This window comes from Lissotriton helveticus, chromosome 5_1 (assembly GCF_964261635.1).
Source record: "Lissotriton helveticus chromosome 5_1, aLisHel1.1, whole genome shotgun sequence".
NCBI lineage: Eukaryota > Metazoa > Chordata > Amphibia > Caudata > Salamandridae > Lissotriton > Lissotriton helveticus.
In genome coordinates, this window is record NC_136065.1 from 1046300707 (window position 1) to 1046325124 (window position 24418).

General features: G+C 42.9%; 1 protein-coding gene across 2 annotated transcripts in view; it reads right to left on the reverse strand.

The window, feature by feature from the left end:
* The window catches only part of ZDHHC16 (zDHHC palmitoyltransferase 16), a 203678-nt gene that overhangs the window by 88775 nt on the left and 90485 nt on the right, over positions 1-24418 (reverse strand). For both annotated transcript variants that reach the window (XM_078643579.1, XM_078643580.1), the window contains exon 2: positions 16789-17041. In XM_078643579.1, coding sequence (XP_078499705.1) covers positions 16789-17034 — 246 coding nt within the window. In that variant the 5' untranslated portion in view covers positions 17035-17041. The remainder of the gene's footprint in view (positions 1-16788; positions 17042-24418) is intronic.

A 24418-nucleotide genomic window follows, 5' to 3' on the forward strand; every position in this document is an offset into this window, starting at 1 on the left:
TGTGACAAGTCTTCAAAATCCAATCCCACAGCCACCTTTCATGATTTTGAATCCAATTATTGTTGTCCACTGTGCATAAAGTAGACGCAGGTGATTAGATACACTAGAGGGATATAGGATCTTCCGGCTCGGAGTGGACAGCTGTAAGACTAGGGTTACAAGACCCATGACGGCAGGTCACTCTTTAATGTTAGTTATTCATTATCCCATTTCTAAACTGAACATTACAAACGTAATCACTTCAAAGAGTAGTAACGAGTGTTTGTCTGCACCTAGCCAAGCAACAAAGTTGGGTGTGAGGAGAAGGGTTGTTAGTTCCAGAGATGAGGAAGGGGAGGTGTGCACAGTGGTTTGCAAAAAAGTGACAAAATCTAAAGTTAAACAGACACTGCAGATCAATTTCCACAAATTGACAAGGCTATCTATAGCAGTCCTGGGTACCTGATGGAAGTCTGCAGGTAGGCCTTTTCTATTTAAGATGATCATATTTGGCTAACATAAATCCTGTCTTTAAAGGCTTTCTTAACAGAAATGATGGCATAGCTGGTTTTAATATTAACCAGGAGCCCATTCCAGGGTAAAAGCCATTTTACACTCTGTAGACACCTTGAAATTTGTGGACAAATTTGCAGATCTAAGAAGTTGTAGATGGGATCGAGAGGTTTGGGCCCATAGTTGTTTGGAAAGAAATCCCCAAATTGTCACTTTTTTGCTCAAATTGAAGCGTAAAGTTTGTTTTAATATGTCAAATGGAGGCAGGTAGATCTAGCATGAGAAGAACCTAGAATTCTAGCTCCTATTTATGAAGACAAACATCAGTCAGCCTGCCTAGCCTCAATAGTACAGAGGGGAGGTGGGTGGCCAGCCAACAATGAATGTTCTCATTTAAGACTAACATGCACAGATCACCTGTCAGCTCGCAGAGCTGAAGGGGGTCAATAGTCTATTAATTTGTCAATATAAATCACTGTATGGCTATTAACTGTGCAGACTAGGGGCCTCATTTAGATCTCAGCAGACGGGTTACTCCATCACAAAGGTGACGGATATCCCGTCCGCCGAAATATAAAACCCATAAGATATAATGGGATTTTTATTTCGGCGGACGGGATATCAGTCACAACGGATATCCCACCCGCCCAAATATAAATCCCATTGGATATAATGGGATTTATATTTTGGCAGACTGGATATCCGTCACCGTTGATATGTAGTATCCCGTCCGCCGAGATCTAAATCAGGCCCTAAGCCTGCAGTTTTTAACTGAGTAAATGAAAACCATCTCAAAATAGGCTTTTAGATGCAGATCATAATTTGAAGGACACTCGCCTATTATGAAAAGACAGGTGTTTTTCCCCCAAAACAAAGCATATCAGTCATTCACTCTTTCATCCATTCATTCATTCACAATCAATTTATTCCATTGCTATTAAATCACTGGATGTAAAAACTGAGCTTCCCTGCCAGTGGTCCGATGGATTTTTTAATGAATCTGATCATTGACCACAGTGTGAAAAAACAGTGGTTTTTGAAAGTGTCTGGTAATCCTTTTACAATAATACATGGCCTAAATATGAGCTGGGATCATGGTCTTCTCTTTCTGTGCATAGCGGCTGCTTATTTAACAATTGGCAGATGTTGAAATTACACTTTGACTTGGACTTAATCCTCCAGCCAATACATACAAATCATATGACTGTGTTCTCCGTCACCTATCTGGGGTTTACACCATCTGAGACACTCATCTGCTAACTGGTGGCGTACAGAGTACTTTCCAAGCAGGGAAATAATGCATATGTCAAAAATGTGCTTCGATTACAATATTATGCATGAATGTGGAGGATTTGGCATAACCAATTCGACTATCAAATATATTATTTATTTATATTATAATAGTATAATACATCAATAATATGAGCACCGTAATATGAGATTCTGATGGAAAATGCTCACATGTAAAACAATGACCGCACAATAGAATATCAAATACATATACTTAGCTAATCTATTTCCCAATGAAAGTCTTGAATGATTTTATTCCATCAATATTTTTCTCATATCTATACCAACCCCTCTGAATAAATGCCAAATAATACCTATCTTCTAAAATGAAATAATTTTGTAAAATTTCAATTTCTTTTATAGCACTTAAATAATTTCCTAATGTCATAATTAAATGTTACAATTAAGGACTATAATAAAGATTGTGCCTTTCATTTGGGTCCTTCATGCTAGATGTTTTTTCTTAGAGAACTTCTGAAAGTATCTTCTCTGGAGCACAAACCAAGGGTCCTCTATTTGTCTAGTATTTATTTCATATCCTTTCAGGTTGGTGTAATTAATAATAATCACAAAAGAGTTCTCAAGATTCAAATGATCAATAGTCAATATAATTGGATCGTTTCTACACTCTGTAGAAGAGATCAATTAATTTGGAAGTACAGTTCAGCTTTCCTTTTTTATTCATCATAGGTGATAATTTCAGTGTAACTACCATTTCAGTTTACCATTTCAGTTGGACAGAATATTTTCTACACAAATAGATGTTTTCCATCTTCTCAAGGTCTCCTCTCCTTGATGCACTTTCTGTCGCATCATCCCCATACTTTACCACCATCTTGCTTAGATCTAGGGGTACCCTGCCACTCTTAAATTGGTACCCAAGTGCACACACAAAGAACCATAAACAGGCCTGGCACAGTTACCTTCGCTTGGCACCAGGTGCCAAAGGGTCACAGAGACAAATATGAAAAATGCAGTATTTACATTCATTTTTAATTCAACATCATATTAATATCAATTTCTACCCCTCACACTCCACGATTCATGATCAAATATTTTTAGGCTGGCCTCAAGCGTAAATCATATATATTATTTGTCTTGTTTTTTACATGAAATCAAATCTTTTGGCTTTCTCCGTAACCCTTAGGGATATTTATCTCCCCTTTCCTCAAAAATGTTTAACGTTATCTGCTGAATCAGAATTGTTTGTACCCGAGCAGTTTGCTTATTTCCCAACTTCAACTAAATGTTTTGTAACACCTCACAATAAGTGAGGAAGAAAAATTACTTCATTAAATTATTACAATTTTCTCTTTTCCAACATGTTTCCTCTCACCTTTTAAGTAATCTAAGCTAATTGTACGTTACTATCCTTTTTAGGTTTCGGCCTGGCCGTAGTACTGTGAAGCAGTGCTCCGCCCAGGGCGAAATCTTATGTCCTACAGTATGGGGCTTCGTCCCGCCTCTGTCTTCCATTGGCTAGCTCCATAAATGGAGGCTAGCCATTGGAAGAGATTGGCTGTCAGTCACTATTTCCCCGTCGGAACGCGATTCGGGGGAGTTTCCGTGTCTTTTTTTAAGTCCCGCCCTCTCCTCTTCCCATTGGCTGGAATTTTATCTTCCAGCCAATGGGAAGGGGAGAGCACGAAAAACACGCCCCCGAATCTGCCGGCCCGGGACACCCACGTGACGTCATTCCCCGCTAATGTACTTTGAGCTTTATAATTACCGAGCAGGTTTGTCAGAAGGGAACAACTCTTGTTTTAAATTGTGTTTAATTCAAGCAAAAAGAAAAGCAGCAGCAGAAGCTCCGCTCCTTGTTTGAAGAAGTAGCTTCTCCGTAAGTATAATTTATACAGCGCTTCAAACGCCTGATGGGGACACACAAATACTCCAGGTTTTCATCTGGTTCCTGGGCGTCTTTCGGTGCATGATGGATTGGAACATCCGGCTCTCGGCCGGACGAGGGAAGCACCAATACATCCCCGGGCAACACCACCCGTCCCACCATCTCCTTCACCAGTGCCGCCATGCCTGTGCTAGAGAGTTCAGAAATCGCACACTTCTCGATTGAATGTGCCAGCACTCCGCACCATGCTACTACAGGAACCAGCGTTACAAAAGTGCAGCATGCTTTCTCGGTGAACGCTGGTTCGCCGTCCTCTCCCCTCCCTCGCCACAGTGATTATAATCCGAAGGCTTCAGCTGTTCGCGACCTTGCACTCGCCGCCGCAGAATTCAGCTGCAGCCCAAGCGCAACATCCGGCTCTCGGCCGGACGAGGGAAGCACCAATACATCCCCGGGCAGCACCACCTGTCCCACCATCTCCTTTACCAGTGCCGCCATGCCTGTGCTAGAGAGGTCAGAAATCGCACACTTCTCGATTGAATGTGCCAGCACTCCGCGCCATGCTACTACAGGAACCAGCGTTACAAACGTGCAGCATGCTAAATCTGTATGTGAAAAGCTTCGTGTCTGAGCTACTGATCGCCTGCATGTTTTTACGAGGACGTTTGCATTGGCATCTTGTTAAATATTTCATTCAATGCAAATGTAACCAATTATTAATTTAGGCACAAACATTTTTTTTAGTTCAATCAATTTTTATTGAAGTAAAGAGAACTGTAATGTAATGTAATTGTTATGTTCAGGTGCAAGACGCACAGACGGAATACTCTTAGTCTGCCATGGCTCACCTTCCCTGCCAGGCTCCCCTCATCCCTGCTCCGTCAATCCTCACAGACCCCCCCTCCCCCACACCCCCGTGCTTCCGCGTCACCTCTCCTCCCCCCCTTATGCCCCCTCACGCCCTCAGCTAAGGAAGCAACAGGTACAGCCCTTCACATGGACGAGAACTAGCCCCCCGTACTGCCCCCGCCAGCACTGGGGAACCCGTCTATCCCCGCAGAGGTGCCCGCGACCCTACCCAAGCAGGAGACCCCGCCAGGAGTCACAAGACCCCCCGACCCATAACCCTCTAAGTCGCCTTCCCACCGAACCCCCAACAGGTAGCAGGGAGATCCCTCGGCGGAGCCGGGGCCACTCTCCTACGGGAGACCACTGGAATCCATCAGCAGCACAGCGGTAGAGCCGGCACCTATCCCGCCCCCCCACAGCCTCCACCCCAGAGTCTGCCATGGCTCACCTTCCCTGCCAGGCTCCCCTCATCCCTGCTCTGTCAATCCTCACAGACCCCCCAAGCGCCTCCGCGTCACCTCTCCTCCCCCCCCCCTTATGCCCCCTCTCGCCCTCGGTACTGTGGCCTGCGGGTGTTAGCCAATTTACTTTTAGTGTCTTTCCATCTCTGGTGCCGCCTGTGGGTGAGCGGTTGTGTGTGGCTCTGGGTGTGTGTCTGTAGCTCTGGGTATGTGTATGCAGAAACGGATGTGTGTGTGTGTGTAAGTGCGTGCCTGCGTGCCGCTGTATGTGTGTGCGCATGGGTGCATGTGTGAATGCAGGCTTTCTTACCATGACGTGACTCTGCATAAACGCATGGACGGCTGTGTGTGTGTCCCCATGGGTGTCTGTGTGAATGCGTTTTTTCTAACCATGGTGTGTGTGTGTGTGTGTGTGTGTGTGTGTGTGTCTGCATAACTGCATGGACGGCTATGTGTGTGTGCATGGGTGTATGTGTGAATGCATGCTTTCTTATCATGGTGTGAGTCTGCATAAACGTATGGACGGCTGTGTGTGTGCATGAGTGTATGCGTGAATGCATGCTTTCTTACCATGGTGTGAAGTATGCATAAATGCTTGTTTACTGTCACGCTATGTTTTTCTGTGGTTTTGCAGTACAAGGTACTGGTAGATGCAGTGACTGTCCTTACTGATACATTGATTTTCAATACTGTAAACCAGTGGCTTGCAGGAGTCCGTTTTATGTATTACAGCATACTCTGCTTCCTGTCTCTTTGTAGAATCTCAGTACATTAATAAACGTGATTGAGGGTTTGCAGGACTGATAATTTTGGGTGGATGTGGTGTGGGTCAGCAACCTTTCCCGGGCCTGAAGAAGTAAAGTATGTGGTAGTCATGTTCTGTTGTGCTGCTAGGAGTGGTGCAGTGTGGATTAAGTTGGATAGATGGTCAGACGTTGCAAACTTACTGGTCATCTCAACCGAGTGTAAGCTGCATTATCTGTTACCAATTCTGGTTGCTACACTGGGGGAGATAAAGGACCTTTTTGTTTTCATCCAAAATGTTTGAGTTGTACCTGCTTTTTTTGTCTTTTTGGAATTCTGATGGATCGCTTAATAGGTGACTGGTCTTGAGTTTTTGCGCATGGCATATGTCAAATTCAATCTAATCTGTGTTACAGACTTGTCTGTTTTTTTATGTTGAGTTTTTTGGTTATCCGGTGATTGTGCCCGCCGTTTTCGTCCCTCTGTTTCCCTGCTTGTGATCCAGTGATTGTGCCCGTCGTTTTCGTGCCTCTGTTTCCCTGCTTGTGATCCGGTGATTGTGCCCGCCGTTTCGTGCCTCTGTTTCCCTGATTGTGATCCGGTGATTGTGCCCGCCGTTTTCGTGCCTCTGTTTCCCTGCTTATGATCCGGTGATTGTGCCCGCCGTTTTCGTCCCTCTGTTTCCCTGCTTGTGATCCAGTGATTGTGCCCGCCGTTTCGTGCCTCTGTTTCCCTGATTGTGATCCGGTGATTGTGCCCGCCGTTTTCGTGCCTCTGTTTCCCTGCTTATGATCCGGTGATTGTGCCCGCCGTTTTCGTGCCTCTGTTTCCCTGCTTGTTGTATGTTGAGCTCTTCCACTGAATAGCTGCGGATTCAGCTTCTGTTATGTGCTTGCTCCCCTGCCTGTGCTTGCTCCCCTGCCCCCTGGCTGTGCTTGCGGGCGAGCGATTAAGCTATTGGCATTCTAAATGACAATGCCATTTATTTAACGATTAAGCTATTGGCAATATAAATAATAATGCCATTTATTTATGATTTTTAAAAAAAAGTCATAAGCAATGCCAATAGCTCTACCTTTAATAATGCCGAGACCATTGCATTGTAAATGCTTGTTGAAAGCTTGGTACAGAACTCTGTTCTCAGGTGACTATATAGTCCAGATGAGTCTAGATATTTGTATCAAGTTGGCAATAATTGCAACCCTTCAGGACATTCATTTTTCGTATTCAATTTGACTCCCTTAACCAATCCCTCCATCTTGTCAGACATAAGGCTTTGTATACGTTTAATATCAGAAATGCATTGTTTCACTTTATCCACCAATGTCACAACACATTAATTTTTCTACTATTTTGTTACATCTTGTCCTACTAATTTTCTTATTGTCTGTACTTCATTCAAGGTTTTTTTCTTTTACATTAATCACAACTATAATTGATGTTAATTTTGATTTGGCTGTGCTTGGGGGATGGGATTTGCCTTTCTCATTCATCTCATATTTGGAAGTTTCTCTCGTAAGACACCTTCTGAGAAGCAAATGCCAAAATCTCAGCAATCAGTAGTCATGGCATGCACTGTAGCGTTCGGTGTCTTTGCTGTGTCCTGGGTACTGGCTATACAATGTTTAGATTGATCAGTGTTCATGCACTTTTTTTAGCCCTCTTCTTTACAGCCAGCAGGACTTTCAATAGCTACTGATCACATATGTAGGCCCCCCCTCATTTAATTCCTCTACTTGTCTATGCCCTAGGCAAGAATTATGTCCTGGTTATGGGAAATCACTTGGAAGGATTCTATACCAGGCAGTTCCCTCAAGCTATCTAGCTGAATTCAGAATAAGTAAATTGGGTTCTACCAATAAGCCCCCATTGCAATATGGCCTCAGTTCCTGGATAAAGGGACAATAAGATTAATTTTTATCCTATAGCTTTATTTAGCCATCCTGTGTGGGCATTGAACTGTGTGCACCAGGAGGCCACAAACACCATTGCCTATGGTATAAGGCTTGATGAATGACTGCACAAAAAATTAAAGCCATATCTCAACCAAGTTCTCCCGCCCTAGCTTTTTTGTTTAAATACGTTTTAATGAATTTTCTTTCAATCAAAAAGATTTGCGAAGCAGTTGTCCTCAATTTCCTATAACAGCAATTAAACAACCCCCCCCCCCCATCCTTCTACCCATGTCTTGTGGTCCTGGTCTTCTGCCTCTATTACCATATAGCTCTGCATCTCCTAAGTAGCAAGTAAGACTAGTTTGTCATCCCTCACGCCTGTTGTGTCACTTTATCTATCAACCATGTTACATTGCTGCAACCCTTCATTAAAAACCAGAGCAATGGTTCCCAGATTTTCTGAAACTATCTTTCCCTGGAATCCATCTCATAAACTAGCTTCTCTATATTCAATAATGCCCATATCTTTTGTAACAGCATTCTTAATACTGGGGCCTCAAACCTTTTACAGAGCAAGAGAATTCCTAGTTTTGCAGCTTGAAAGCATGAAGAAGATCATCTTTCCTTTATTTCCATGCAGTGAGTAGATGTTTTCTGAAGGGAGTCCTAGTGAGATCATCAAAGAGCTTCTAGCTCCATTGGACCCTCGAACCGCATGTATTCCCTCTGGCACCTCATTCCAGTATGTATGTAAAAGTGAGCATGCCCACAAGGTATGTGTGAGTGTGTCTTGCTGTCTACAACCTCTCCAGAAGGTATTAAGCCTCATAAAATCCATTTTATTCAGCCTGACCGGAGTTTAATGCCATCAATACATCACGTAGCATAATATTTCCTTCGCCATGTGCATTATGGCAACATTATTTTGTCTTCTACTGTAATCACTAGTTCTTTTTCTCATTGTTCTGAAATGAATGTTGACTTGGCCCGATGTCTGTGTCAGAAATGTATGTGTAAATAGGATTTCTAGGGTTTGGTTGGTATCTGGTTTCATAAGTTTTTCAAATCTGCATTTTTGCAAATGTGTAGTTTCTTCTTCTTTACAAGTATACATACATACATACATACATGCATACCTTCTCTTCTAGTCTGCAGGTGCAAATGCAAAGTCTCATTTGAAGTTATCTGAAACGCTCCCCCTCTTGATGGCCATAGCCTTCCTTGATCTGCTTGAATAACTTGATTGTGCCTTTGTGGAACCGGATCCCCAAGGTGAAGGGGATGAGTAGGAAGTCAAGTTCATCCTAGTACCAGTGTTGTCCTAACTCTTCAAAGGGGCTCCAAATACAGGAGAAAGATGAAAAGGGGATCCTATGGGCCTAGGCAGCAACACTAACTCCTACACCACAAGGAGCAAGAGTATATGAATGTGACCATTCCATCAGATAGCATGAGTGAGCCTCCTGGTAGTATCTAAGCAAATATTCCTAATCCACCATCCTTCGGTTTATACGTTCCCTGTTTCCATCTTATTGTGCCTCAACCCTGCCCAATATGATTCAGGGAAATGTTCTGTAGTTGAATATTGGCTTTCAGGATTGCAAGCGCAAGTCTGCGAAAACAGGTACAATATCATGGGTAGCACGGTCATTCACACTGAGGCTATCTGCTCAATCCACAAGATTTGGTTTAACTGCACAGCTGAGCGCTGCATGTTTCTTACTATGGTCCCTTTTATTGTATAAACAACAACTATTCACAAATATTCTATCTCTCGCTCCACCCAACAAAAAATCGAGTACCAGTCCAATGGGTAAAATGTAAATGTAAATGTACATGTATTTATATAGCGCAAATCACCGACACGGTATCTAAGCGCTTGCTTAGGGAACCCGTCCTGGTATTCCCCTGTGAGATACCCCGGCAGGGTATCCACAAGGTGAAAGCCAGGCATCCCGCCGCGAGGGGCCGTAGTGGAGATTAAGCAAGCTATTGCCCAGAGTCGCAGAGTGTGACCCCGTGAGTCGAGTAGGCACCGGAGCGAGAATTGTCGAGTCCGTGGAATTTTTGAGCCCGAGACCCGCCGAGGCGGGGAATCGAACCCTGGTCCACGGCCGATCTCAGCTTCCGGGTCTGCCGCCTCTAACCACTGAGCCACGCTTCTCCACTAAACATTGTGTTAGTCATTGCACTAACATTCAATCCTTCCGATTTCGGCAAGTTAATGTTAAATTGAGAATAACATCGTAAGCAAATGCTGCTGCTTAAAAAATATCCAAGCTTGACCTCCTATTGTTTGTCTCTAATTATGCTTGGTTTATCATTCTCTATAATATATATATTTTTTCTTCAAAATTGTGTATTTTTGCAATATATTGTTATTTACTATTTCTGTGAACCTTTGACTGTACTCATATCCTCTTATATATTATTCTTTCACCATTTTAGTGGATATTATATATCATTATTATTCTTTATTATACCTTCATGTATTCATGTATTAACAAATAACTGCACATACGAAGTATTGTTTTTTTTTAATGATCATATTATTCTCTTCAATAAAACCTTTTATGAACTTAACAAAAAAAATATCCAAGCAAAGTTTCAGCCCCATTAAGTTTGGGATATTCCTCATCTGCTGTAGTAGTGATTCAAGTGTCAGTGCATAGCACTTGTCATTTTTTACAACCTTGAACAGTAGTTGCATGGCTGAATCGAAAGTATATTTGCCTAGTTTATTGAGAGATATGGATTCAAGAGATTAAAGATTACACAGTGAAATGAGTCTTAGCAGTAAAAGTATTAAATTTGGCATCTTACCTAGTTTGCAACTGCTGCTATAACCTTGGTGAAACCCCATAGAGCACAGATCAGGCAGAAGAGATGCTCTGTGTCCTGAAAGTCAATTGTTCTCTTAGCCACAAACTAGAGGCACTTTCTTTGAGTTTGCCAGATGGTGATGCAGTTAAAAAAACATTCTTCAAACCGATATCACCTACCTGCTACCCGCACTATATACAACTCTTTGAAAAAAATTAAAATAGCTACCTTAACTAGACAGACAACTGGATCTTTATCTGGATGGCCATTTTTATAGGATTCTTATAAAATAAGAGTCTGAGGAGGAGGCTGGCCAGAATGGTACAAATTCGCCAGACCTCTTTTTTACTGCAATGGATCAGAAGAAAAACTCCTGGTAAATTTCAAAAACAAGATCCGGCAGCTTGATTAACACATTAAGGAGCTTCTTGATGCAAAGAGTCAAACTGAGAAGCTGGATGGGGACCGGCAAAGAAGGTGGGAAGAACAGACGGGATCGGAAGGCGATGTCCTTGCCTGTCCGCTAATGGAGGAAGATTAATACAGATCACTTGGATCAAAGTCTGAAAGCCTTTTGCACTACACAGATCTACCAAATCACATATGTACTTCATTTACTCTCCAGATGGAGCAGAGTTGAAAATCACTCAACAGGATCTGCCCGATTCTTTTATGCACTGGCAGACTTACTCTGGCTGACAGAGTGACTGGGAGAGAAGTAAAACCATAGAATGATCTGGATTTGTCAAGCTTATTCAGGCCTTGTGAAGCTTGGGATGGCTTGTATGAAAGGCGTGGTACAAACGAATGAGAGCTTATCCATCACTGTTATACAGCGAGTGAATGCCTCACCTGCTGTGCGGTACAAAAGGGGGTGGTAATGGACGGAGCATCTGAACCAATCAAACACTCACACCCAGTCAAAAGATCTGGGTTTAATCCATCACCGTTCTTTAGCCCACTCTGCCACCCCTGTTCAGACATGGCTATATGCAAATCAGTCTGACCCTGTGCCTCATGGGAACAGTCCAGCCCGAACTGCCAAGCCATGCCTTCCCTGGACCGGAAACAAGCTTCCGAGGACCGGTTTCTGGCATTACAGCCGTCTTCAGCCCGGCTTGCTTGAATCCAGTGGCGAAAAAGGATGCATCCAATAAGCGGTAAGTCAACTACCAATGAATATTTATGACTTTTAAATCAGATAAGAGTAATACTGATGGCACTCCCCAGATCAAAAGCAGTTTGCTTAGCATTTGCCAATTATCAGTCATAGTTCCTCTACAAGTGTGCGGGGGCACAGTGGGAATGTCTCCATTTCCTTCAAAATGTGGAGCTTACAGCAAGGCAAGTCAGGATCTGCACTGCCTGAAGCAAATGGAAAGGAATTCCAATTGAACTGCTTGTCAATGGCTTTCATATTCCTTGTCTTCTCGCGTGCAGGAATGGAGAATGGGTACAGCTGCACAAGTGATGGGTGTAGGCCCAAATAACCCAGTAGCAGAGATTCTGACCTTGTAGTCGCATTTCTGGCAGTCACATTGGAGGAGCTCAGTGTATGGAACACTTTCAATGCCAGGCAAAATACATCATCCTAGAAAGTTTCAATCCTTTCTAACTAAAGGTGCCCAGGAGAACTAGGGCCATTGCACCATTGTAATTGTGGTAGGCTCTGCCATCTTAGGACCAAACAAGATCAAGGTGAATTCTTGAGTCCATGGACCATAATCACATATCCATCTTGGACAGGTCATCTTGATAAATCTTGGTTTCAGCGTATACAGATAGACATTGAAGGAAGGCAAGGATGAGAGGGAGTAGAGGAAACAGTCTCCTACTCCCCTTTGCTTTGCATGAGAGGGGTTTCAGAAGGTCCCAGACGAAGACAGCGTTGCAACATAACATGAGTTGTGAGCTCAGTGAAAACCCCTCAAATATTGGAGACCATTTAAAGTTGTGCAGCAGTTCATCTTCACAAGCCACCTGCAATAAGACTTGTGATGGAGTCTCTGGAGGAGTCTTACGCTCACATATTGACAAAAAGAAAGCCTAGGGTCTCTATTTCATAAGTAGTGATTCCTTGTGTTGCAGCATCAAATAAAGCTGCTTCTAGCAAACTATGGGGACTGGGGGACTGAGGGCTTCAGGTTAGTTCTGATCTGCACCACCCAACCCAAGCTCTTCCAGTAGGAGAGTCTGATTGACTTGTCCAGGGCTCACAACGCAGAAAAATAGTTCCACCATGGAGTAGCCTTCTTAGGCAAACAGAGTGACAGTCCCAGATTTGTTCCCATTATGGCCCTTCTGCAAACTACTAGATCACATGGAGGTCTAGTGACATGAAGCACAGTGGGTATTCAAACAGAGAGTATATGTGTAAAGCAACTGACCAAGGAAATACTCTGTTATAGGCCTAGTCAATCTTCTTCACAGGGCAAAGTCTTGCCTCGCTCATTGCTTTTGCAGGGTGCCACCTGGACAGGAGTGTGTTAGACAAATCTTGTCAAGCCTCAGCCACAAAGGAAGCTGCATATTTTTAGGGGGACACCTGAGGCTAATAATTTGAATTCTAAGTGGATCACAGCTAGATTTAAACTCCATATCTATGCAGTGTACAATCAGAAATGAAACTGCTTGTTATGAAGATATCTTTACATGGTTCATATAAAGTTATGCATCTACTTATTAAAGTGCTGCAGTTCTTCTGTAAAGAGCTGAATGATAATCTCTACAATCCCACTTTTTGCTTCATATAATCTCGGATTTAAATGCCAGGATTTATCCTCTCTTTCACGTCCATCTCAATGTAAATAGTACGCTTCTGCTGCAAGAACTGATCTATTGCAGAAGAGGTAGAATTTATCATTGCTTTCATTTGATAAACTTTTTCGTCCCATACCTATTATAATAAATAAAAAATTAGGATACAGCAAGAGGCATACTTTTTCTTGAGAACAAATACCATGAGGTCACTCATGAAAACAGCTAGAGTAGAATTAGAGATACTATAAAATTGTATTACAAGATCAGAGATTTATATAATTTAATATCCTTAACAAGCAGACACTGACAACAGCAAAGTGCAAAAGAATCAACATTAATTTATATGCACACATGTGTTCTATATTGTGCACCGGCAGCTACAAAGCAACAGAGCACTGTACAATTTTTTTTATATATTATGATAGTCCTGTAGGGGGAGGAGAGGCTAATGGGTGAGCTCAGTAAAGGGAAAGAGAAGGCGATGGATGGGATCCAGCAGAGAGGAATGCAAAAAGAGGGGAATTCATTCTAGTAGAGTAGTGAAAAGAGGGCGTGGGGGTGACCTTAGGGACAGAGGAGAGGTGGTGGAACAAGTATTATTGCCACATTGTGAGTTGGAGGAGTAACAGAAAAGGTGAAGAAGGTGGCATTGGTGAATGTAGGGCGAGAGGAGGCTACCAGGCAATGGAACTGAGAGGGGAAGGAATATATTATGGAAGGGCCCAGCAGCAAAGTAGCTATAGTACAACATGGTATTTCTTGAAAAGAAGAGTCATCAGCTCTCTCCAGAAGTGGAGAAGGTATGAGGCTTATGGGACCCTGAATGGGACTGAGTTCCACATCTAGAGGGACACAGCTTTCTATTTCGTCTTGATTTCTAGTCTGCCGATTCTGCAATTATGTGTCTTGCATGTTTCACTTGAGGTCATGACATTGGTCAGCATATATTGCGGGGTCTTGCAGTTCACTGCCGTGTGGATGATGCAGCAGGTCTTGAATGTGAGGCGGGGAGCCAGTAGGGGCTACTGGAGTGCACGCCGATTATTGCTGTGATCCCACTGTATTTCACAAGACATTTAAGGAGTGGGTCTGCTGACCGTAGGACTCTGTAAAGCGGTGTTCGGCAGGTCTCAATGATACCAGTTGGGAGATAGTTTACTCCATTATATTGACATAGTACCAGCTTCAGGACAGCTTTTCTAAAGTTCACTACTTGTGGGAAGGGTATCACTTTCCAGAGCAGGATCAGCAGTATTACTTGGTTTTCATCGTATATGTGATAAGGAGACATAATTTCGAGTTGTTGTCTATGTAAAAGCCCAACAATGTGGCACTGCCAAGTCATGGAGCAAAGCAGTTCAGAATCATATTTGAGAGAACTTCTTCTACCTGTTATTTGCAGCTGCTGGTGAGGAATACGTATGCTCTCTTTGTGGGGGTTCAACTTGCGGTAGGTTTTGGACAACCATCCACAATCCTGGTATTCAGACAGCCATCCTGGTACTTAGGCAGTCTCTTATGAGACTAATGTTGTGGCAAACAAGTGATTCTGGTAAATAATGAGGTCTATGCCAGCCAGCTGGACTCTTAGAGGCTTCATATAAGGCTTAAGATCATTGATGAGGAGATGGATCCTCTGCCTATGCCGCAGGATAAGGAGTTGTACCTGTAATACAGTTGAGTTAAGATTCTCAGATAAGCTGCAAATGACTGCAGAACAATTACAATGAAGCCCATTCAAAGTTTTAGGATGTCGACAATTTTCAGAGCTGCGGAGAGGACAAGCAAGACGAAAAGACACTGTTCATTATTGCCAGAAACCTTGAGAGTGGCATCTATCACTTGATGATGGGTACTATGCGATGCTGCAGTCTAAATATTAGTTGGTTGTCTTTCAGGAGGGTGCTGCTCTGGATATTCTTGATGAGCTTGTTTGTGACTGCGTTCTCAACTATATTTCAAAGGCATGGTTGAAGAGTTAGTGAGGTAGCTTCAAGTTAGTCTTGCAGTCAGAAGTGAGGGTCTGTCTGGCCATGGCATTCAGGAGATTATCTTGGGCAAGAGTTTCTTCAATGATGTTCAGAAGAGGTGACAGGGCTTCAGCCAACATCTCCTTCAATACTGATAATAGTAGGTTATCATGTACATATGATGTGATCTTCAAGAAATCGGAGGAGTTGAGCCAGGTCAATATCAGAGAGAGCTTTGTAGGGAGTCCCTTAAATGTGATGCAGGATGAGATAGTTGTGTTCGTTTCAGGTGTTATTTTAATTTGAAAGTGTTGGTAGTTTTGAAATGCTTGCCTACGAACTCTGAAAATTAAGCTACTAAACATATGACATTAACATCCAATTACCAGTAACATTATAATCGAGTCTCTCTATAATTTAGGTTTTCTGCTTTCTTTGATGCTGCTGAGAAAAGACTAGCCTTTTTCTATAATTAATGTATTTATTTGCATTTGTAGGATTTAAACTACAACAGTCCAATGTCTGTGTCCAAACAGCAGGAAAAAGAGACTGAGCCTTTGGAGATCCCGATTTCTGACAGGAGGCAGAATACTAAAGTTTAGACCTAAATCATGTGAAAGAGGTACCTTCCAAGAGGAAGAGATCCTCTCAACAATCATGCAAGTGAAGCTAATGGTGTGGCCCCACTGATACCCACTCATTGCCTAAAAATCTATTTAAGGTGCATCGGAAATATATTTGAATATTAGCAGTTTTCCCAAACTTTAAATCCTCAGGCCAGGCATGTGCAAAATAGGCATTTGTGTAACAAATACTAAACTACATGTTACAATTCCAATTAGATGCATAAAATAAAACTCTAAATGAACAAGACTAATGGTTGAAATTTTAAAAAGTGATCTGCCCTTCAGAAAGTTAGTTTACCAATTACACTTTACCAATAAAAAGGTTACTAATCACTGTGAACACTGTGGTCTCTGATTCTTAGTACAGGAGAGAAGAACTAACTAACATCAGAATCTTGAAGCAACAGCAAATCAAAGCAGGTCTACAATGTCATAAGCGCCTAGTGAGTAGAAAGTTTCAGATCCGTGGCAAATTTTACCACATCTAGAGTAAAAGGATGAACACCAACATGAAAGCAATAGAGATCAATGGAGTGAAAAATCTAATGGCGCTAAGCATTGACGGTTTGGGTATTTGAAAAACAGAGCCCTATCAGCTTTATTTTAAAACATCAAAAAACTAGCTTTATTAAATTGTAAGATCAAAGTGTGTTTATCAATGCTCTAAACATCAATGGAAGAGTCCTTCTTGAGGAATTGGCTTTTTTTAAGGTGCCACTCGGTCACAATATAATTGTGAGTAGGTTACCTTCTCCTTCTAAAGCATTCTTTATTGTTAATTAGAAAGCTAAGGATTAAAGGGGACGAACCTGTCACAGACAAAGGAGACATGCATTGAAGTTTACTCAAGGGAATGTGTTTTTTCTAGGGCTTCTATTATTGTTAATTCCAATGAGAAAATTAAGTAATACAGGGAACAGTTTCTCAATTCAGAGAACAGAAATTTCACACTGCTGATGAAACAGTTCAAACTCATACCATTTAATACAGTTGTTTTTATTAAGAAATACATTTTCTAATAATACTTACCACACCAAACCACCTTGTAACATGATCCACAATCCAATAGATGGGCTCAAAGAGGGAGTCAATAATGACATCACTGTTGGTGAAGGAATTGTACACCAGGGAGTGGTAGGAGAGCCTCCCATACTTCCATAACTCCCGTATATGCTTTAGTAACCGAAGCCTCCGTCGGCGCCCAAGCCGCAGGCACCTCAAGAAGAGGCGCATAATGCTGGCAAAGAAGCGCTGACGGCTTCGCATTCCAACCATTCATAACCTGTGAATAGAGGAGCACCAAGGGTTAAGAACAGTGTGCATAAAGATTTCCTCTCAAATTGCTCTTCATATTGATGAATCAGGTTTTGTTTAGAAGTGTACCCTACTCCAAAGAAGGCTTTTCACTACAAGATTGTTCCCTCATCTAAAACTATCTGTGCCGGAAACAAAAGTGTGTATTAGATTACAGAACAATAAATATTTTTAGAGACTACAAGGTATGATGGGCACAGAATAAATGGGGTCAGTTTTGCAGTAAAAATACACGCATACTAACATGTTTGCATGTCATATCGATACAGAAAAAATTTGACTGTAGTTGCTGTATTTGTTTTTGTAAACTCTAACTTTACATGGCAGAAAATAAAAGACTCCTGGGTACAATTAAAGGTCACACTTATCTCAAGAGTTTGCAAACATTCGGATATCTGAAATGCATGCTGCATGCCATTCTCCCGCCTCGTCCCGCCCACCACCTTCCAGAGCCCCTCCCTCTTCGCAGGACCAATTTAATGAAAGCCGCAGGTTGCACGCCAAGGGCAAGCAGGACACATGCTGGACCCCATTTTCAACTCCAACACCCATGTCAAACACAGCCATGTCACAGAACTCACATGGACCGTTCACTCCATCGTCCACTTCAGCGTCTCCAGCCCCTGCATCGCTACCCTCCAGATGGCCAGCACCCCCCACCACAGCATGGATGCCTTCAGCACCTCCAACCCAGCTCCCACCACCAACCTGGAACAGGAAATTAAGAACTTCAATGCCTGGATAACCAACTGCGCTCACAGCATCTCTCCCATCATGAGCAACAGTCAGAGAAGATCCTCCATAGTGGCCAGCTGGTACTCTCAAGAACTCAAAACAGTGAAACATGACAGCAAACAGTTGGAGAGGAGATGGCACACCAACAAGGACACCTCCGACAAGGCAGCTTTCAAGACCTCCCTGAACTTCTACCACTGCCTGCTGAGGGCAACAAAGATGACTGTCCTAGCCGCACACATTGAAACCAGTGCTAACAGGGGCAAGAAAGTTTTCAGCATCGTTAAGCAATTCTCCAACCTGGCTGCCAGCAAAAACAACATCACACCCTTACAAGAGCTGTGTGACAGGATCCCTGACTTCTTCCATGACAAGATCGCAACCATATACAGAAACTTTAAATTTCAACCAATGGACTTCCTCAACAGATTCACCCACACCACAACCAACACGAACCACAGAATGACCACTTGGAACCACCTCTCCACCCAGGACACTATCTCCATCATGAAATACATCCACTCTGGAGTTCACACAGACCCATGCCTGCACCACATCTTCAACCTCGGTAAACAAAAGATCGGCCAGGAACTCAGCACCTTGCTCAACATCTCAATCACCAAAGCAACATTCTCTGATGCCTGGAAACACGCCAAAGTCAGACCCCCTCCTCAAAAAAACCTCTGCTGACTCCAGCAAACTAAAAAACTGCAGCTCTTTCTCCTTGCTCCCAGCCAAGACACTGGGAAAGACTATAAACAGGCAACTCACAACACACCTGGAACAGAACCAGCTACTCAACACCTCCCAATCCAGCTCCCACAGCAATCGCAGCACCAAGACCACCCTGATCACAGCCACCAATGACATTCGAACTCTCCTCAACTGTGGAAAAACAGGAGCTCTAATCCTCCTCGATCTATCAGCAGCCTTCAACACCGTATTCCACCGCACGCTGATTGAAAGACTCCACCACATCGGCATTCAAAGGGAGACACTCAGATCATTTACCTCATTCCTCACCGGAAGAACACAGAGGTTCCGCCTATCATCTTTCACCTCAGAATCCAAGGTTATCATCTGCGGTGCCCCCCAGGGCTCATCCCTCAGCACTGCACTCTTTACGCATACATGACCCCAGTGGCAACATTGTCAGATCTCGAGGCCTCAATATAATATCTTACGCAGATGACACCCATCACATCCTCTCACTCAACAATGACCCTACCACCACCAGGACCAACTTCCACAGATGTATGACAAGAATCGCCAAATAGATGAAGAACAACTGCCTGAAGCTGAACAAGCACAAGCCAGAAGTACTGATCTTTGGCAACAACAGCAACCCATGGAACGACTCCTAGTGGCCATCAGACCTGGGACCTGCACCCACACCTGCCGACCACGCCAGAAACTTTTGAATAATCATTGATAAGAAGCTCACCATGAAATCACAGATCAACGCCTTCTCCTCCGCTTGCTTCCTTACTCTGCACATGCTATGTAAGGTCTTCAAATGGCTCTCCCTGCACACAATATGTGCCATGACACAGGGCCGGCTCTAGGCTCACGGAGGCCCTGAGCAGGGAGTGTAGGTAGGGGGCCCGAGGCCGCCAAATCCCTGCCAGGGGCGGCCACGCAAATATGTATCTAAGGATATATATTGGCGTGGCGGCCCCTGGGGTTTGGCGGCCCTGTGCAGGTGCACAGCTTGCACATGCCTTAGGCCGGCCCTGCATGACACAGGCACTCATCACCAGCCGACTGGCCTATAGCAACACTCTCTACATAGGAATCGCTCCACACCTCTTACAGAGACTTCAACCCATATTGACCACCGCATCCAGACTCACACTTGACCTCCACGATAAACCCACATCAGACCCCACCTCAAGCAACTCCCTTGACTCCCCGTACAAAGGAGATGCCAATGCAAGCTGCTGACCCATGCACACAAGCCTCTACACAACCAAGGATCCGGCTACATTAAACACTGCCTGAACTTCCTCCAACCATCAAGAAGATTAAGCTCTGCCTCCCTTTCACTTGCCCACATTCCCTGCATCTATCGAAGCACAAGTGGAGGACACTCCTTCTCCTACATCACAGCCAAAACCTGGAACAGCCTCCCTATGCAGGTCTGGATTATCACCTCCCTTCTGGAATTCCAAAGGGCCCTTAAAACCTGGCTGTTCAAATGAGCCTTCCGGGACCTTCAAGCGCCTGGACACCCCATCAGGTGATTAGCAGCACTTTATAAATCCGGACTGAATGATTGATTGATGCTTCACAAAAAATTATGATATCCATATAGATGAGAAGAATATAGACAGAAACAAGCAATAGTATTTTATGTGACAATTTGTTAATGCTTTACCATTGATGTACCCTGGCCCAGGAAATTTCGTTTTTATCTAGTGACAAACCTCTGACAGCAATGGAAATAATGTGATCAACGTACTCATCCTGCGATGAGAAAACTCAACTTGATTAATCTAGCTCTGTAAGAGATTGCAGTCTTACATTAGAGTAGGCTAAATGTCATCAACATTTCAACCTCATTACTGGTAGGGTAAGAGATTTTCATCCAGAGAGTGATAGTGGGAAGTGGTCCCTGGAATGTAAAGTGTACAGATAGACTCGCACCAACAAAAATCAGGAGAACAGACATCAACAACTATAACATCAATAAAGAAAAGAGCTCTAAAAGGCATCTGGAGTCTGTATTACCAAATAGTTTAAAGTACCAATTTTCTGTGTCTATTACTTACTAACTAAGAAGGAACTCTTGCCCAGACTGCACAAAATATTAGGCCCGGAGTAATTTTGTCAAGATGAAGTTACCCACTTGAACAGAGTCTGAACAAGAAATCAACTACTGAATATGAATCAGTCAAGTTATGTTTGCTAGAAAGCCAAGCCACGACTCTTTGAGCTGACGGTATTTCGAGCAAGTGTTATGCACTTTTGGATTTTGACAATGCATCATGGAAATGATTTAAGTGTTGCAGATAAATCTTGCTTCATAATGAAAAATAAGTTTGCATATGACCCTATGGTTCAAACTGTAATAAAGTAAGAGACAGAGCTGTACCTCCTTTTCCCTACCATTTGTCACTGCTATGGCCTGTGGGGACTGGTAGTTGGTGGTGTTTTTTTCTAACAATAAAGAGAAATCAATGTGAGGAAGGACCAGCTCCTTTTTCATAGGGTTTAGCTGTTTTTTCTTGCTTTTTATGCAATATACCTGTACCACTTGAGGAATATCCCAAAAAGGTCGGAAGACCTCTCATACTTCCCACTAAAATGTTGGAAGACTTAATTAATGCTATCTGTGGCATATATATTTTCACTGGAAAAAAAAGTCAAATTAACGTTATAGTTGGGTATGGTAATAAGATCTTAGCTTATGTATAAAACAAACTAGAAATTCACTGAATAAAACTAAGTTAAAGTGGTGTTCTAGTTAAGTGCTGAAATAAGGTAAAACGATTATGCTTAAATATCAAAAAACAATCGAAATTCACCAGTCGTCATAATTTACTGAGCTAACCATAAACTTGGGCCCTGCCATTGTTTATGACATCACTAATGACATCAGCGATAGCACTGGAGTCATATACAGCATAGAGTTACTGAGTGTACACATTCCGGTCTATAATGTGGAAACAACAAAAGTCCTGGAGGCAAGTGTGGTTGTACTTGTTGAAAGTTTTTGTGTGTGCCATTTACAAATTCCTAAAGTTTAGGTTGTAAGTATTAATCTATTTCAAACAAGGTAAATGGTGAGGATGTGGGTTCCAGAGGTATGTTTCAAAGTACGCTATGGCTGAAAGCCTATTGTAAAAACGTTGAGAGTAAAGTTAGAGCTTTTATTGGCAACAAATTATGAATCAGTTGATATCTGGGCACGTGCTCATGTTAAAGAGTTGGAATACAGAGCTATAAACAAATTATATGTAGTAAAGAAGTTTAGAAAGTGTGGATAAATAATTACAGAACTTCACTTAAGATTTTAAGGCATTGCAGATTGTTGATTAGAGTAGAATATAGGGGTGTCCTAGTTAGAGGGGCCTTCCCTCACACAGGTCTAATAAGCATGTGTTGTATCTGGCTTCAGCACTATGCATGCTTCTCTGCCTAGCTGCTCAGCCAGTGTGTGTGTGCTGTAGAATGTTAGTATGAGTGATGAGGTCATAGAGTGTTGGGATGCCTGGTTGAGTGTCAGTTGAGAGTATGGGCTGAGCTGCAAGGAGGCTGCTCCTGGTGGGGTTAATTTCTGTACCTTGTACATCCTTCTTACCATCTTACATCTTGCTCAATAAACCACTTGAAGATACCACTTGGACCGGACTTTCTTCCAATTACAACACTGGCGGCGAGGATGGGATGTACCTTACACACCTCTTTTGCTTTTTGAGAGTGCTTTTCCTGTTTTTTTTTCTTCTCATTTGCTGTTTCTGCTTGCCAGCTCCATGCTGGTCTGGCCAACTGGTGTGCCCTGTTGGTTAATTGGAACGTCAATTCCTCATTTTCTGTTGGTTGTGGCCCCATTGTTGCGCAATTGTTATCCTTCATTACGTTGTTCGTATCTCCTGCTTTTTCTTCTTCCTCTGCCCTTCCACACATGATTTATATTTGAATTTAAATCTGTGTTGTTTCTATTAAAGGGGGAAGAAGGCTGTGGGTTATTTCTGTTATTTCCTTGTCAAGGTATGCATTGTCTTTATCTTCTATATTTCAGTGTTGCAGTATGTTCCTATTTAGTTACTTAAGTGTTTTGACATTCTGACTGCTTGCTTCTTCCATTGTAATGTCGTTACTATCCTTATTCCTTACATCTTCAATTTTGTGTTGTTATTAAAGGGGGAAGATGTGTTGTATCTGGCTTCAGTGCTATGCATGCTTCTCTGCCTTGCCAGTGTGTATGTGCTGTAGAACGTTAGTATGAGTGATGAGGTCATAGAGTGTTGGGATGCCTGTTTGAGTGTCAGTTGAGAGTATGGGCTGAGCAGCAAGGAGGATGCTCCTGGTGGGGTTTCTTTCTGTGCCTTGTAAATCCTTCTTACCATCGTATATCTTGCTTAACAAAACACTTGGAAGATACCACTTGGACCGGACTTTCTTTCAATTAAAACAACAAGGCTCTAAGGTTGTATGCCATTGTGTCCATCTCAGGAATGTGGGAGGGCATTTTACTAAACTACAGAGGGTTGACCATAGGACCTGGCAAAAGTTGTCTTTTCAGTGGCAAATATATACCTGCAAACCTCCAGACGTAAAATTGCAGTCTTTAACAGAGGAGGGTAATTGATCATTAAGATGAATAGGAAATTGTCTACAAGTGTTGAATCACTTCAAATCCAAAAAACCTTTAGGAGGGTGTCCAAAATTATTGTATGAGGTCATCCGTGTGCATCAATGCCTAGCCAGAGACCATGCCCTATGCCCACCTCTGCTGCACACAGCCTACAGCCACCCCACCCCTGAGGGCAACCAAAACCCAGTTGCGCATGTGCTTTGGCTGTACATAACGTGGGGCTGTCGCAGGGCGTGGCCTACAGCCAGACACTGCACCCAATCTCCTGTGCAAACCCATCCCACTCAGACACCACACATTTCATTTTTACAGGTACAGCGGTACTCCTGCAGATCCGTCGTTCAAGCTTTAGAATGTGATAAAGCAGTACCATGCAAACTTCCTGTGCCAGCTTGCGCTGTACTGCGGTATAAGTGTGGATGAAGATTGAGCGGTGGCTCCCGTGGGGGTACCATAGTACTTCACCTGTTGGCTGTGTTTGGCCCCATATGAGTACCTCAGGGCCCGCAGTACAAAGACGTTTTAATTTTGATGTTGGGCTCTGGTTTGTGGTTCCTCTGCGCTGCACTCCTGCACACTCACCAACCAGTGCTTGGATTTCAGGGTGTCCTTCCCCTCACGCTTACTCCCTATTATAAAAACGTTTTCTGCACATGGGTGAGATGGCTCAAAGTATTCGGCCTTAAGCATGGTAACTGGCTGCTACTACAGGTGTGAAAAAATTAGCCACAAATGTCTCTTAAAAGGGTGCGGAAGACCTTCTTCTAATAACTCTTTTACCTCTGTCTGGCCCTGTGCCTCCTCTACCTTCGACTTTGGCTTAGTTATTCAGCTCCATGAAGCCTTTTTTTTGGTGATCAGTGTAATTTTTAAATGTGGAAACATTAACCTGGTGCCAATGATGCACAGGAGCAGAAGCACTTTTCCCTGCACCCCTAATAAATACTCGTAATTACCTGCTAATTGGAAGTATTCTCCCAGGGGAAAGGGATTGGGAGAGAAAGAAGAGAGACTGCCTTGAAGTTCCTGGTAGTGCACTTCGATGCTTCTCACTATCTGACTGTGTGAGTTTTCACTAACTGGAATGTCATTCAAATAGACAATACCTCAAGAGAATATCGACATCCATTAATAAGTAGATCACATATGAAAGTCTATTTCTCAAATGATATGCTTATATTATATACAATAGTCGAAATTATATGCACATAATATATAGAACAGTCGTGAAAGATTAATTATAGAACTACTAGTAATACCCATAGAACCTTCAAAAACTAGCCCCTCTCT